Source organism: Amblyomma mixtum, chromosome 5 (genome assembly GCF_055824585.1).
Source record: "Amblyomma mixtum isolate Tamu chromosome 5, ASM5582458v1, whole genome shotgun sequence".
In the NCBI taxonomy this organism is placed as follows: Eukaryota; Metazoa; Arthropoda; class Arachnida; order Ixodida; family Ixodidae; genus Amblyomma; species Amblyomma mixtum.
In genome coordinates, this window is record NC_143016.1 from 8,511,094 (window position 1) to 8,526,422 (window position 15,329).

A 15,329-nucleotide genomic window follows, 5' to 3' on the forward strand; every position below is an offset into this window, starting at 1 on the left:
ACTGTAAACAATTGTTTAGACAAGTGTATTTTATTAAGACGACATTTTTAGTGCCTTCCATAGGTATGGCTATACTATATGGTGTATATATGGTGAACCCCGGATAGAGTAAAATAGAGCAAAAATATGGAACGGATTGCCCATAGAGGTAAAACTAGCCAGAAATTTTAAAATTGCTAGTAAACTACATTACAAGTCTAATCAAATTTTGCCTGAAACTTTTGTTTTGTGAATTCCTGACACCTCATTTTTCTTGGTGTTTGGTTTTGGTATGTTTTTCTTTGTACTCTGTGTATTCTTTTATTATTTTTGTTTTTTGTATTCTTTGCATTTTTCTTGCAGCCTTCTATCTTATTATTGGTTTTTTGTAAACCTGCACTAGTATGTATACCATGATTAACTAACTCTTTTGCGCTCTATAACTGAACTGCAAGTAATTTGTGTATTGGAACAGCCACTAGCCTTTGTAGCTATCGGTACAAACAGTGTTTGTGTATTTCCTGTTATTGCAACAAATTTTCCATTAAAAAAAAAATGCAAGCCAGGTGTCCATAAATACAAGAGAGACAGTGCTTTAAACTGGGACGCTAACCTTCGTAGCTGGGCGTCTGCTGCCACCACTGCCTGGCCCACAAGCATGACCAAGGACACCCAGAGGGCGACACTGCTGAGAATGCGGATGTCTGCCACAGACCGGATCAGGGATAAGCAGCCCATGGACCAGTCGAAGCACAGCCACTGAGGACACAGCAGCAGCCATGCATTCAGTGCGTACACATGGTTGTAGTTAGCCACCTGTAAACGTGTAGAACATACACACACTCAGTGCACGATCTTCACAGCTGCAACACTCCAGCTTGCTCCTGGAAGCATTCAAGAGCTGTTTGCAAAACACTACAACATTACGAAGTTCTTACATTGTGTCATACATTGAATGCAGCAACCCAGCATAAGGAGCCTAATGCAGTATAAATTGTGCACTATATGAGGTGCTGCTGTTCCACTAGTTTGCAAAAGCTCCACACAGACCCAAAACAGACAAAAATGAGCATTTCCAGTACACTGAAGAGTGCGACAAGTCGCAGAGATAAGTCACAGAGACGAAACCCGAAATACTGGACTGCCACACTCGCTGAAGGTTGAACTTGAAAAGCACCACACAAAGAATTGCGAGTGGGTTCATTTATTCTTCATTTTACTAAGGCGTGTGTGCTGGACAACCTTTTTGCCCTAGTCCAGAATAGAGTTCTCAACAGCAGCCAGACATTAGGAGCTGATGAGTATGGTCAATTTTAAATAGTTGGAACACATAGAAAACCAAGAATTCATTAAACTGATGGCTCGAATTAGGCTAGTTTGAATGGATGAGAATTACACTGTACACCAATGTCACGACAGGCATGTTACTGGCCATAATATACTGTTCTATAGAGCAGCAGAGTGCTTCACACACCCTCACAAGGAAGTTTTCCTCAAAGGAAGCTGGGTTATCAATCCTCTGGAATACCGGCGAAGAGGACCCCATGACCTTCCACCGCAGAGCCAACGCTGCACAGGCAACCACTGCAAGGGTGCCTTGCCGCACGACTGCTGGCAGCAGCTGCCTCTGCAAAAGAAAAGAGAGAAGAGAAACAAGGGGAGGGTGCAACTGGCGCTGGCCTCTGCACGAGACAGCATTGCTCCGCTTCCTTCACAGCCCCTGTGTTCAGAAGAAAACTTATTTTTACATGCTCAACCGCAGTGCAAAGAGCAGTTAGAGAAATGAACATCAGAGTGAAGCACCATAAAACTGAGCGATGTGGAAAACTATCTCACCTCACACAAATTTCCCCCTTACCCTACTTTACCTTCCTGATGGCCAGTTTTATCAGAGGTTCCTTGCTGGCTTACACTGAACATGCCTCTTAGTGCATTACTTAGTGCCATTCAGAACGTTAACAGGAAGGTGCACCCACTCTTGCTGCGGTTCATACGAGCTCAGAGCTATGGTTTCACAACAAACTTATGCAGACAGACTATGCCAGATGGTCAAAAAAGAATCTAGTAGACTTTTATGATACATGTTTGATGCACTCGAACGATACCACGTGTTACAAAAAATTTGAAGTTACGGTGGCATGCGATTCAGCAAAAGAGTTCTATAGACTGCACTGAAGGTGCCGGTATCACAGCATGTGCACCGAGGACTAGGAACAACCCTGGTCAGAGCATTAGGGAAAAATCTTACAATAATGTTTGTTTTAAAGTGAAAAAAAAAACCGCAAAAAAGCCATAAATGAACTCAAGAAGTCATCACAAGGAACAAGATGCAGTCCTCACCTTAACATCAGTCAAGTTACTTCGCCGAGTGATGATGCTGAGTGTATCAAATTTACAGATGATGACTACGTCGTAAATGAAGCACAACCCCTGTAAAACAGAAAGAGCATGGTTTTTTGGCCTGTGACAGAGCATCAGCTGTACGAACTATGCACCCACAGCTTCCCTCGCCTACACAAGTGATGAACATATACAGATGTACCGCAAGCTCATCAGCAGTAACAAGTATGCTACTGCCACAGATAATCCACTCCATTTAATGGGAGCAACAAACAGAGTGCTATAGGTTGCCAGAAATGCACCAGACAGCAATGGACACAAAAAATTTTATAACCAGTATTTTTGTCTTGACTATTTAGCCTTTCTTTTCGGTAGGAGACAAGGTACAGCCTTGCAAAGTGAGGGAGAAAGACCTCAGTTATTGCACTTAATAATAATATATATATGCCAGTAAATTGTTAGAAACCCACTGGTTACTACATTTGTGGTTGGGCGCAATGTTGCAATATACAGGGTGGCTGAAAATACTGAAAAGCAAAAAAACCAACCATAACTTTTCAGCAAGCGAATGGAATGACGCACACTTTTTTTATTCAAAAGTGCAATCAATTCTGTACAACAGCTTATAGTTCATTTTCATATTGTCTACCTGCTGCTTTGATACACGATTCCAGCCACTAGTGACAATTTTTCAATAACGCTGAGGTGTTTTCTAGAGTGATTTTGTTCAGGCATCCTCAAAGTATGTTTCAACAACTCGACGGACTTGTGCCTGAAAGAGCATGCTTTTCGCTCCACGATCTCTGTCCGTCCATCCGTCCATCCTCTAAAGCATGTTTCAGCAACTCGACGGACTTTTGCTTTTGTTCTAGGATCTTTGACAGACCAGTGCTCTTGCCTGCCCGCCTGCTTGCCCGTCTGAAGCCGGTTTTGTGGCAGGCTGCTCACCTGCCCATGTCAGCCAGCAGCGCATTTAATCATAAGAGGCTGCTCGAGAAGAGCAACCCCCAACCCAAGCAACTGAAGTCACATGACAACACCTGCCATGGCACCTGCCTTGAGCCACTGCGCCACAGCTCACCTGTATACCGGGTGGCTTACTGGCCAAGGTGTAGCCGGTGGTAACCAGGTGACAAACCTGGGGCGATAATTAGGCGGCATCACCCCTACGTGCACCAAGGTAAGCAGTATGAGCAGCACTGGTTATATGGAGAATGTGATTCGAATGACGCCTGCACAATAGCTAAACGAAAGAAGTTGGGGCGGTAATTGGGTAGTGGCCTGGCACCACATGGCAGGTCATAGCTCCAACCGACAACTGACGTCACTCCAGCACACATATCCGCGTTTGGCCTAATTACCCAAATTGACTGGCATCCTTTTCGCAGATTTTTTTGCCAATGTATTTCACTGAGGGAAGTGTAGAAACTGCATCACCGCACAAAGTGCATCTTGGGTGTTTCGGTTCTGTAGATATTACATTTAATGTATAAGTATTTTTTGGATAACGGCTTGCAACGAAGAGCCCAATGAAAACCACAAAACTGCTTAAAACCCAAATTCTAATTGTGCTATTCAAACTCTAATAGCATATTTGGACACTACATAAAATAACACACTTACACAGTTACCTCAATAAGAATCCAATAATAAATAAACAAAAAATAGATTTAAAGGGGCCCAGAAACACAATCTTAGTTAACTGTTTTGCCTGTTGATTGCATACGGTGAGTTATAATGGTGCTATTAGCGTCAGTAATGCCGCGTATATTCCGTTTTTTAATATTTTAATGTCCTCCCAAAAACAACTTCATGGCTCTGATGGTGTCGCCACACAGTGGCGGGTTTTTGGCAGCGGATATGACATCACCTGGCGCGAGCTTGATGATCGGACAAACAGTAAATATACTGCAAATTGTGTGAATAAATAGAGACACATTTTGTCACCTGTCTGCGTTTTATATTAGATCAACAAAAACAACTTGTTTGTCTTAGATAAAAGCCCTGAAAAGCAAGTAAAATAAAAATACACCACCAGGGACGCTCTGGCATGGAAACAGCGCTGCCCGTCTCAGCAAGAACGAGTTACAGAGAGCAGGTAACCATGGAGTACAAACTTCCGCGACGTGTTCTGGCTGGCTGTTTTGATTGGTTGCGCCAGGTGCCGTCATTGGGAGAGCGAAATAGGAGTGGGAAGCCCCGCCAAAATCGAGTTGAGGGCAGCGTTTTGTTTGCTTGTATTTTGAAATTTCTTCACTGAATAACTCCCGTTCCTGTGCATCGATTCCTGTAATTCTTTTTAAGTCAGCATCTGTGTGACATAAAGAACCCACCTGAAGTATAGCCGGTATTCCCCCAAGCAGTGTTTCGCAGCCCCTTTAAGACCCACATCCTCCCTTAAGTCTGTGTGCTACATTAGAGCATACCGTTAACAGGGTTAGGTTTAGTTTGGTTTATGGAGGTTTAACGTCTCAAAGCAACTCAGGCTATGTGGGACGCTGGAGTGAAGGGCTCAGAAAATTTCGACCTCCTAGAGTCCTTTAACACACACTAACATTGCACCCTACGCGGGCCTCTAGAATTTCACCCCGGCCAGGATCAAGCCCGCATCTTTCCGGTCAGCAGCCGAGCCCATAACCACTCAGCCACTGCAGTGGCCCGTTAACAGGGCAAGGAGAGGGGCATGAGGCAGCCACGAATTAGAAATGATTGCCGATTAAATGCATATTTTAAACTAGTGCAAGGACTTAAACACGTAGTCCCCAAACAACCGCTACTCCAAAAAACATTTTGCGAAATACAGTGAACCTGCATTTTTTCCTGTGATTTTTCATGCCTACTCTCTGGCCAAGGAAGACGCAAGGTTGCAACACATTAGCCAACATTAGAAGCAGTACCAGCATTAGCAGTGCTCTGCTGGTCGGAATGAACATTTGAACATCAGTGTTGCTGAATTAAACATCATAATAACAGCCTCATAATTTTTAAGAGTGGGAAAACTATGCCAGCAAAGAAATCTCTTCTCAAAAGCTGCAGGCAACAAAAGAAACACTGCAGACAAAACATGTGCTTACAATGACTGTGATGCCAGGCTCTTTGCACAGCATGGACACAATGCTGCACAATACGGACGTGAGCAGCCACAAGCATGATGACCAGGCACTCTCTGAAGAGGAGAATAAAAAAAAAAAAGAAACGTATATCACTGCAGAACATACTACCTGTATGACACGTAATGCTGCCAAATATTCATATATACATAATAAACCATGAAGAATATGCTTTGAAAATATATCTGAAAGCAAAATACATAATGGCTCGAGCAAAACGGGCCAAGGTTGAGTTATTGCTTCAAAGGTTACTGATAAGCCCAGCCTGTCACTCCTCACTTGATTTGCTTCAAGTATATTTATAAATACCTCCCAAGGCAAACTGTCTCTAAGGTTTTCAGTAGCAGTGTAATGTTTTTCAAAACAGATTGTACAGGCAATAAAATGACATTTTTTAGTTTAGTTGGTGAGATAGGGGCTGCTGAATTTTGGTTTTGGAGGTACATGTGTACACTAAACATCATAGCAGAGGTGTACGTACGTGCATACTCCAGCTGCAGTATATGAACAACACGAAGGGAGCACACTTCTTTTCTATATTTCAGGCAAAGAGGATGACAGTGCTGACACCCAAAGAGAGAAAGCTTGGCCAACTTGCGAACTTTCAAAATAATTTATTTCAGGTACCACCAGGCTACTCATGCTGCAGAAAATCCAATTTTGGCCACTAATATATTTGGAAACAAATGTTCATTAATTTAGGAGAAGCAGGTAAGACTGGAAGGGAATAAATATAAGCACATTTTACATGCATTACAATTAAAGAAAGTTGCATTAAATTAATTAAGGCCATAGCAGCAACTGATGGATCGATGGTTAATTACTGCAACAGAATGGACACAAGAGTGAGAAAAAAAAAACAGATGACATGAGCACTACTCTCCCCCGTCCTCTGTCCTTTACACTGCAGTAAATAATCGTGGATCAAAACGATCTAACCCCACACTCCTTTCTCGTGTAACTGGTATACATTCCACACCGACTGTTATCTAAAAAGAATTTTTAAGAAATAACTACAAAACCACAAAATAAAATTAAATGTCTCGGTAACCCAAAATGTTTTGTAAGACTGGCAACGAAAAACTGTTGGATGACGCCTTTCAATACAAGCTCACACACACCTGAAGAGCAGCAACGAATGAAGGACAGGAACGAGAGGATGAAGAAGACTGTGCACAGCAGGTCTGCCCTGCCCACCACAGCAGCAACCTGCGCAATAGATGCAGAACTATTCAGCCTCTCACTTGAAAAGTTGTATGCTAGCACTGGAGGCATCTTCCCTGCAATCGCTGCATCAGGGCACAAAAGCAGGAACCACGAGGTGAACGAATGATGGCAGAAATTTCACATTTTTGGAGCTCGCCTGAATATAGAGTCCCAATCCTCACTCTAGCCAAGCAAGAAATTTTTTGCATCATAGACATGTAGGTATTTCTACGCAAAAAAAATAAAAATAAAATAAAATAAGAAGGGGCCAAGCTATGTCGTTACGTGAAACTTTCTGCGCATATACAGCATCGATGTAGTTAGCACAGCCAAAGTGAGACAGCATACCTCTGACAATCAGCAATGCTATGATCAGTTATGCTATGATCAAACCCATTTCTTTTCTTCAATAAGACATTGTTTGTATTAATTAATTTTCGGTGTAATCAAGGTGTATATATATTATCACAGTACGGTGTGCTAAGTGTCTGTAATCTATGTGTGTGTGTGTTTGCAATTACATGAGTTTTGCAGAGTGCCGAGATGTGCATCTAGCGTTTCTTTTTTCCCTTAAATTCTACTAAGTGTTGTCTAATTCCGTATTTATATGTTCACTTTTATATGTTGAAATATTTATATGTTCAAATGTGTTTTTGTAATTGAGAACTGTTTCCCTGTCTATTTTTTCTTTGTGCACTGAAATGCCGAATTGTGAGAAAATGTGAGAAAATGAAATAAAGAAAGAAAGAAAGAAAGAAAGAAAGAAAGTTATACAGCTGGTAGAGAAGCGAACCGCATAAAAATATATATACAGTAAAACCTCGCTCACACGCCCCCAATTCTTACAATTTCCCAAATAACACGTTTAAAAGAGCAGGCATTAAACAGACCACAGAGTTACACTACTTTTGTTCTGGTCAATAGGTTCCCGAATAAACTGCCACTGCGGCTTCCCTGCAGTACATTGGTGCAAAGGGACGAAGCATTTGAAAATCACGAGGAAGAGATTTCGGCTGCTTTGTGGTACGAAGTTCCTTCTGCACTGAAAACAATGCAAATGCGAATCAGATTCTGCAAGCACTAGAAAGGAGCTGTTAATAACCTGTACCAAGAAACAACATTTCCATCAACTGATATCGTAAATAAATGCCTGTATGCCTCATTTTCACGGCCCTTAGAGTTTTTTGGAGCTTTGAGAAGGGAATGGGGGAGCTTATAAAGCGGGGGAGCTTATAAAACTGCAAAGCGGTAACGACTCGAGATGGCATCGCCATCTCTTGTCGCTGCCACTAGTACAACAACACAAAACAATGAGACTTGGAGGCAGAGCGGGACACTTCAGCAGTGTTGCTTATAGTTGTTACTTCACTGTTCAGTCACTTTGCATTATCAGATGAGTAGAACTGCTCTAGTGCCCCATTCATAAGACTTTAACCAGCATGAAGCACAACAAAAGCGATGATGAAAATCTTCCTTTGGTAATGCACGGCATTTTTAATAGAACATATAGACTCGAGAAACACTGAACCATGATGCCTAATTACATTTCTGAGGTATTGAGAAGACAAGGATTGGGAAATGAGAGGCTCATTATAACATTTCTGAGGTGCAGATGGGTGACAGATGTACCCTACAATGCACTTATCTGTTTTACAACTCCTACCAGGCTTTCACTGAACAGTTTCAACGCTGGGCAATGACGAATCGAGCGTTGACAGTGTGAAAAACAAACTTTGCTCACAAAACATATTTATAGTCGCATACCCACAATGCCTTCTGTTGTTGGCTAGCCTCGCATGCCACTTTCGGGTGATGGGCAAAATTTTTTGCAAAACCAGAACTTGAGCGACAGTAGTTCAGCAGCCCTCAGCTTACTGCACGAAGCCACTCTATGGCATGTCACTGCAAATTATCACCTCATGTAGCCTCACTTTCATATCACCTCACCTAATCCTCTTTCCTGTTCTATGAGCACAGCCCAGTGTTCAAAATGGCATTCCCTTCAACCTCTTTTGGAATGGTCTATACAAATGCGAGAAAAGAGTACACCAAGAGGTGGTAAAGCCAGCCCTTGAGGCCAAGTTAAGTTCAGAAGGTTTCTTAGCTGTTTTTCATTCTAACATTCATGGCACCAACAAATAGACAGCACTAAAACAGGATTAATGTCACAAGCGTGCCCCAGCAAATGAGGTTTCAGTAATTGCAGGCTTATTCATAAGATGGACTTCCGGGAGTCCTAGCCGGCATTTGCTGCTGGATATATTTTTCTGTAGACTATGACGAACATTTGAGTTGGTAGAGATCCATAAAGTTCGAGGTGTCTCGTGGCACTTGAACATTATGGTTTTTAAGAAGGTGATTTAGGCCTTCAATGCGCAAATTGTGAAGAAATCAATCAAACAAGAAAATAATCTCCAAATTATGCTAGATTATGTACCCATATTCAAAAGCCAATATCAAAAATTTGTTGCCAAATATTGAAAAATGAGTATGCTGCCAGTTAGCAACAATAAGTATCTCGTCCACTTTGTGCCACTAGTCCGAGTTGTGTGAAAAGCCAAATAAGAAAGCTGAAACCAATTAGTAGGACAGCAGGCAATTTCTTATCCAGCAAATGTCTTTCTATTTTTTCCACAGAAGTCATCAAAAAATAGGAGATGAGGAGTTGCTGAATGCTGGCTGGAAGTCTCACATTCACGCCTCCTTTTTCTTAATGCAGCTTCCTCACAGTGACGCCACAAATTTTGACTGGACGGCACTGGCCACTGAGAACGTGTTGACTTCAAAATGTTGTTTTCGATCTCCACGTCATTATGAGTAAACTGCATGTGAACGATATGTTGCGAATTCGTGAAGCTGGGCATTAAAGTGTTAGGTTAGCACCAGTATTGCACAAGGTCCACTCTATCTGTTTGTCCTAGTGTGCAGTAAAATAGGCCCAGTGTGCTCGTTTGCCTGCTCAACATGGTGCATAACCACCTCTGACATGATAAGGGTGCATGTTTAGCAGACATTCATACTCCGCCGTGTTTTTTAACAGCTAGGCTGTTAAAAAACCCCCTGAGCCTGTTAAAATACCTCCTGGTATTTCCTTCCCTTGTGACAACACCATTATAAGTGTTTCAAGCAGTCGCACATACACTTTCTGTGTGGACTGGATGCACAGCAAAGAGGAGGGCACAGAGGAGGGAGGCACGTGGCGCCCCCTGCAGCAGCCCCTCGAAGAGCCGCAAGGAAAGGAACGACACCAGTGCATGGAGGACCACGTTGACAGCATGGAAGTGGCTAGCCACAAGGCCACCGGCCAACAAACAATTGAGTCTGAAACACAGCGTCGAAAAGAAAACAAAGCAAGCACTAAATTGCAAGTGGGCAGCAATTCCTCACCAAGTACTACAGCCAGTTGTGTCTTAGCATACACAGCAGCAAATGCAAGAACAACAAAAATATGAAGGAACTAAATTGAGGCATTAAGAAAGACAAGCCAACAAAAAAAACACCAGGATGACAGCCACAATGTTGCTCAATATTTAACTGCACAAACATTAACAAATGTGCACAACAAAGGGCGCAATCTGTTTGCGTCTTCCTTTCTGAGCCTTGCCCCTGTGCTGTTTCATACTTGTTCGCAACTAAAAGCTTTATGTTTAAATATCACTAGGGCTTGATTTCCCAAGCAATGATTAACAATGACTGCATATATCTTCTGCCTCAGTCATCAAGCACAGGACTGGGAAAATGGAGCATGCAGAAGTGTGCAGTAGTTCTTAGAGAAGAAAAGCAGTCACAGTGATCACACAAGCAACCACAGTCATGTAATCACAAAGGTGATTGGTTATGGAATGGTATGCCAACCTTGAGGTGCTAAGGCAGGTTACTCAGATAAAAAAAGAGAACTAAACAATATGATAATGGTGTGACTATTCACACTTATGAGGAAGCAGAGATACAGTGAAGGACACTATTATATGAGGTCTTATGAAAGCCACAATCCAATAAAGTTTAAAATGAAGTTTCCTTTTCAAATCTTTGTGTGAACTCACTTGAAAGTTAAGGTTGTGAGCGGCCGGTATGACTTATGGCTTGACTCAGCCTGCAGCTGCGTGCCCCAGAAGTCGTCCTCAAAAATGCGCCGGAGGGGAGCCTCGGGCCGCACATCCACATTATTCACCACAGCCTCTGTGTCATCAAACACAAAGTCACCGGTCAGGCTATGGGCAAAGCAGGCCAGGGAAGCTCCCACCACCAAACAGGGTCCGAAGCGAAGTGCCCATTTGGGCACCGGAAGTGTCTCATCCCAGCTGTGGCTGGCCTCTCTGGACCACTCTTTCTTGGGACACTTGAATCCCGTCGAGTTTCGGTTGTGGTCGAACATAGCTGCATTGGCTTTGATGCCAGAGCACGACATGGGTCATGATAAGACCTTGGTTGCCTGCATATGGAGTGCAGTTATCAGTGGTAAGGCATAAAACAGATTTCTTCACTGTAAACCTGGGAGGGGTAGTGATACAAGACACTTGCATTCGTCCTTGCAGCAGTACAAAAGAATTATGTGATCCTCAGTAACAATTTGCAAATTCTGTGCAATGTTTTGACAAACGAAGAAAGAAAGTACATTCACAGCATGGAATAAAAAGCAGCTTTAAATGCAAAGAAACAGACTTTATTAACAGAAAATGAAGACCTGGAAGCCAAACAAAAATAATGTGTTTCGCACATGTCTCGCCAACCTCATCTCCCATGTGTGTCTTTTTAAAAAAAAAGCTCGCGTATTTGTTGTTAGTATACATGTAACTGACAGATATGAAAATGAGTCACTTACCTGGCCAACGACAATGTTCAGAAATCTCTTGGTGCATGAATTCTTGTTAGCCAGTGTTTCACAGCTTTATGGCCACACAGCAATGGCTTACAAGTTGGTGCAGAATTCAAAACCTCGATCTTTGTGTGGCAATCTGGATTTTTGTGTTGCCTAATGCTTTGTAACGTCGACGCATAAAGCAAAGCACACGCAGGAGGCCGAAGTTTCATGCCGGAACCAAAAATGCACTTCACGTTTTTTTTACGACATGCGAGATGTTCTGTCAAAAAGCAGTAGTTTCTCACGCTTTGAATCGAGTTTCATCCAGCTTTCTTTCCTTAGTTTTCTTCAAGGCCTCTCATTTGCAATGCAAATTCGTTCGCACAAACCCAGTGAGCTTAAGCTGACGGCGAACGTGGGATATGGGAGACATAGTGGTGAAATAAAACGTACACTCGCCAAAAGATGGTTTATAAAAAAAAAAAACTTAGTTTGACGTTTGACGTTGAGAGACATCGTCTTGGAAGGCTCCGGAATAATTTCAGCCCACTGGGGTTCTTTACCGTGCGTTGATATCGCACACCACAAGGGCGTCTTTGCAATTCGGCTCCACCGAAACGCGGCCGAGATTCGATCCCGCATCCTGGCACCCATCAGCCGAACGCTATGGGCACTGAGCCACCGCGACAGGTAGTACCAAATGACTTCTATTCATAAGCCCCAACATGAATAGCCGTGTGTCCAAGAGAGATCACACCTACATTACAATGTCGCCTCTTCCACAGATTGTTGCGAGCGCACGATGCACATGCACTTTACCTCAACCTTGCTCGCTCACGCAACTAACTGATCTCAGGCAATGATCCGAGCTGTTTAAGAAACGAGTCCTGTCGATGCTTTACGCGTGGCGATGGCACAGTAGAAGTATACGTGCGACGGCACATTTTCTGAAGGAACAAAACTTCAGGCACAAACAGACACAAATTTCAACAGAATGCCGAATTAGGTTAAAAATCCAAAACTGTCACTACTGTGTCGGTCCACTGCGAAAGTTTCATCTGTAACTTTTTGTACAACTAGTGTGACTGAAAGAAGCGTGGGTCCGTGCGGCGCACACCCGAGAGATAGACGCCAATATTGGAATTTTACGCCACAGAACAAAGGAGTTGGTACGTACCGCGTCCATTGTGCAGCTATGATGTCAAAGTTAAGCGAGCGTTTCAATGCGGCCAGGTAAGTCCGCGAGCACAACCATCTGTTTACCTATGATCCCAGCATCCACGAAGCCCTACAAGCCGGATGAGCACGGACAACTGCACCGGCATGGAGCTGGCTGGGCGGTCAGGTCATGTGACCAGAACAGGTTTCGCTTTCGCTTTCAAGAGCGGCTTGAAAGCGATTTGACGTCGTATTCGCAGCACTTCTCCTTTGGCTGCTTGGTTTCTCGCGCTTAAATTTCCGCCATGATAAACTAATTTCGGAAAAATAAAGAATGCAACCGTAAATAACCAGAATTTCCTCAGTGATGTTGTAAAGTAAAATACCATTACGGCTACTTTTTTTTTTTTTTCAATTGTACGGATTCAATCTTATTGTCTAGTTGAAAATAAAATAAAGGAAGGTAAAACCGCGTAGTTTTGGCTCGTAAATATTGAAGCCGGCGCTGTAGCTGCGTCACTTTTCAGAGTAAAGATTCTCAACCATTTATAAGCCATTTAGCCGTTTCGAAAAGATATTGACATTGTTCTATTCAATCTGTTTAGTTCCGCTTCGAGAGTAGCTTTACAGGACTTGTGGGCTGGTTTCGTAAAGTCAAGTTTTCAGACAATCTGATGGGTTATGTAGCAACGTAGGGTCTAATTAACCGGCACCAGAATGAAGTGCACTTACAAGAATGAAGTCCACTTAAGCGCAACTTTTTTACGAGTGCATGAGTGTGCGAACATTCAGTATTCATTGCATAGTTTTATTTATAGTAGCTGTTCTATTTGAGAACATGTGTATTCTGTGTTCTTAGATACTACTTTTTGGTGCTTGCAACCGACGTAATGTGCACGATATTCTTCGTGCGCACTTTGTCTGCTTTTCTTCTAGCAAGTTGTCAACGGTATATGTCCTGTTCGTACCAAACAAGGTGCAATCGCGACATGTGCAGTGCATTGTCTTATAGTTCCATGTAAACCTCTTTTCAAGGAAATCTCAACTTAAGGATCAATAATAAAGGTGTGAATGATATAAGACGTGGCATGGTATAATTCACTTTTCTTTAGAAATAGCCAGCGCTCTACATTTTTTGGTAGCTCGGGGAGGGTATACATGTCAGATGCAGGTCGGCCAGTTTTCCTGCTTTCCGCTTCTTCTGCCCTCACCTGCTACAGATACATTTGGCATTGTATATACGATATTCTTCAATAGCTTTTAAAGCGATGGCATTAATAAGGCTTCCATTCTGCAGGAAATCCGTCGGTGGCGGAGATGTCGTCGGCGGCGGCAGCGTCGTGAGCGAGATAGAAGGCGACTCACCTGCCATCTAGGTCACGTGACCTTGTGACGTCATCCCAACCTGCTCGCTGGACTGTGAGGAAACTGCCCACCCTGGGTTCAGCTGCTAAAATGCAGCCGCCTTGATCGACCACATTACAGTAGAAGCCAAATGAAAAAAAAAAAAAAATCCCTACACTGATATTTCATATGTATATATGAAATACATATGCGGCCGTGCACAGGCCTGCATATGCACATATATATGACTTTCTTATGCCGAAGGGCATATTCGCTCAATTGAAAGAAAAAAACCAAAGGTTTCGAAATTAACTTGGATCCTACCGCTATAAAGTACCCCGCAGCCTTAAGCTTATTGGCAGGTGAAAAAAAAATAAACGGGTACGATAATCAAGATGAGTTCTAGCATATATACTCGCATAACTTATTCTTACGACGTTAATTAAAATAATGAACAAGGAGCAACATTGTAATCCGAGAACAAAACAGTGTGGGAGGCTATGTACTTTGTTTCGTAATAACGAGTATGGGTGTAACGGCGGAGCTAAACCAGGGTGCCAGAGCTATACGACGTGTTTCAGTATTCCCAACTTTCCGAAATATATAATCACGCTGGAAATGGTCGCCTCCCGCCCTGCGTTGGGAGCTGGAAGATTGTAAAGAGAGCTGCGCGTCGAACATGACTGGTCCCTTAAAAACAATTTTTCTTTGTCTCTATATACGGCTTAAAGTTTGCAGGCTGAGCCTATTACCATGTGGATGTAAAACGACAAAGCTCCGAGGGCAGTGCACCGGCGCGGCTGAGGCCACAATTTGTGTAAAAGGTATAGACGGGCCGCAGGCCAGACAGCTCGGAACCTGGCCGCCCTGAATTATGTACTACAGGGGGCCAACGCCGACAGCGCAGCCGCACTCCTCTGGCGGGGAAGTTGGCTGCCGTTATTACATCAGCGCCAGACGGGCGCGACGCGTGTCTGCATTTCGAGCACTTTTCTTCATTTTCTGGGGAGCGGCGCTCGCACGCAATATGACCGCCGATTCATGGGCCTTCGGTGGCCGCTGACGACGAAAACTTCGGCGTACTACACCACAGCCTATTTTCAGGCACCACCGTCTGTCCCCATACACTGCAGGGCCCGTGACGATCGCCTTCGCCGGCAATGGGGTTCGCATGCAAAGAGAAATTCGGAACGTCATTTTTATGTCTCCTTTCCTTCTTTCTTTCTTTCTTTCTTTCTTTCTTTCTTTCTTTCTTTCTTTCTTTCTTTCTTTCTTTCTTTCTTTCTTTCTTTCCTTCTTCCTTCCTTTCCTTCTTTCTTTTCCTCCTTTCTTTTTCCTCCTTTCTTTCTTTCTTCCTTTCTTCCTTCCTTCCTTCTTCTTTCCTTCCTTCC

The 15,329-nt window shown here is 43.2% G+C and overlaps 1 protein-coding gene across 1 annotated transcript in view; it reads right to left on the reverse strand.

The window, feature by feature from the left end:
- Positions 1 to 12,764, reverse strand: part of LOC149341265 (protein O-mannosyl-transferase TMTC4-like) — a 29,818-nt gene extending 17,054 nt beyond the window's left edge. Inside the window, exons 1-8 of the mRNA XM_089543293.1 lie at positions 12,614 to 12,764; positions 10,679 to 11,067; positions 9,776 to 9,956; positions 6,551 to 6,638; positions 5,394 to 5,485; positions 2,320 to 2,409; positions 1,454 to 1,606; positions 593 to 795 (exon numbers count right to left, since the gene is read on the reverse strand). Of these exons, the coding sequence (XP_089399419.1) occupies positions 593 to 795; positions 1,454 to 1,606; positions 2,320 to 2,409; positions 5,394 to 5,485; positions 6,551 to 6,638; positions 9,776 to 9,956; positions 10,679 to 11,043 (1,172 nt within the window). The 5' untranslated portion in view covers positions 11,044 to 11,067; positions 12,614 to 12,764. The remainder of the gene's footprint in view (positions 1 to 592; positions 796 to 1,453; positions 1,607 to 2,319; positions 2,410 to 5,393; positions 5,486 to 6,550; positions 6,639 to 9,775; positions 9,957 to 10,678; positions 11,068 to 12,613) is intronic.
- Positions 12,765 to 15,329: the final 2,565 nt, after the last annotated feature.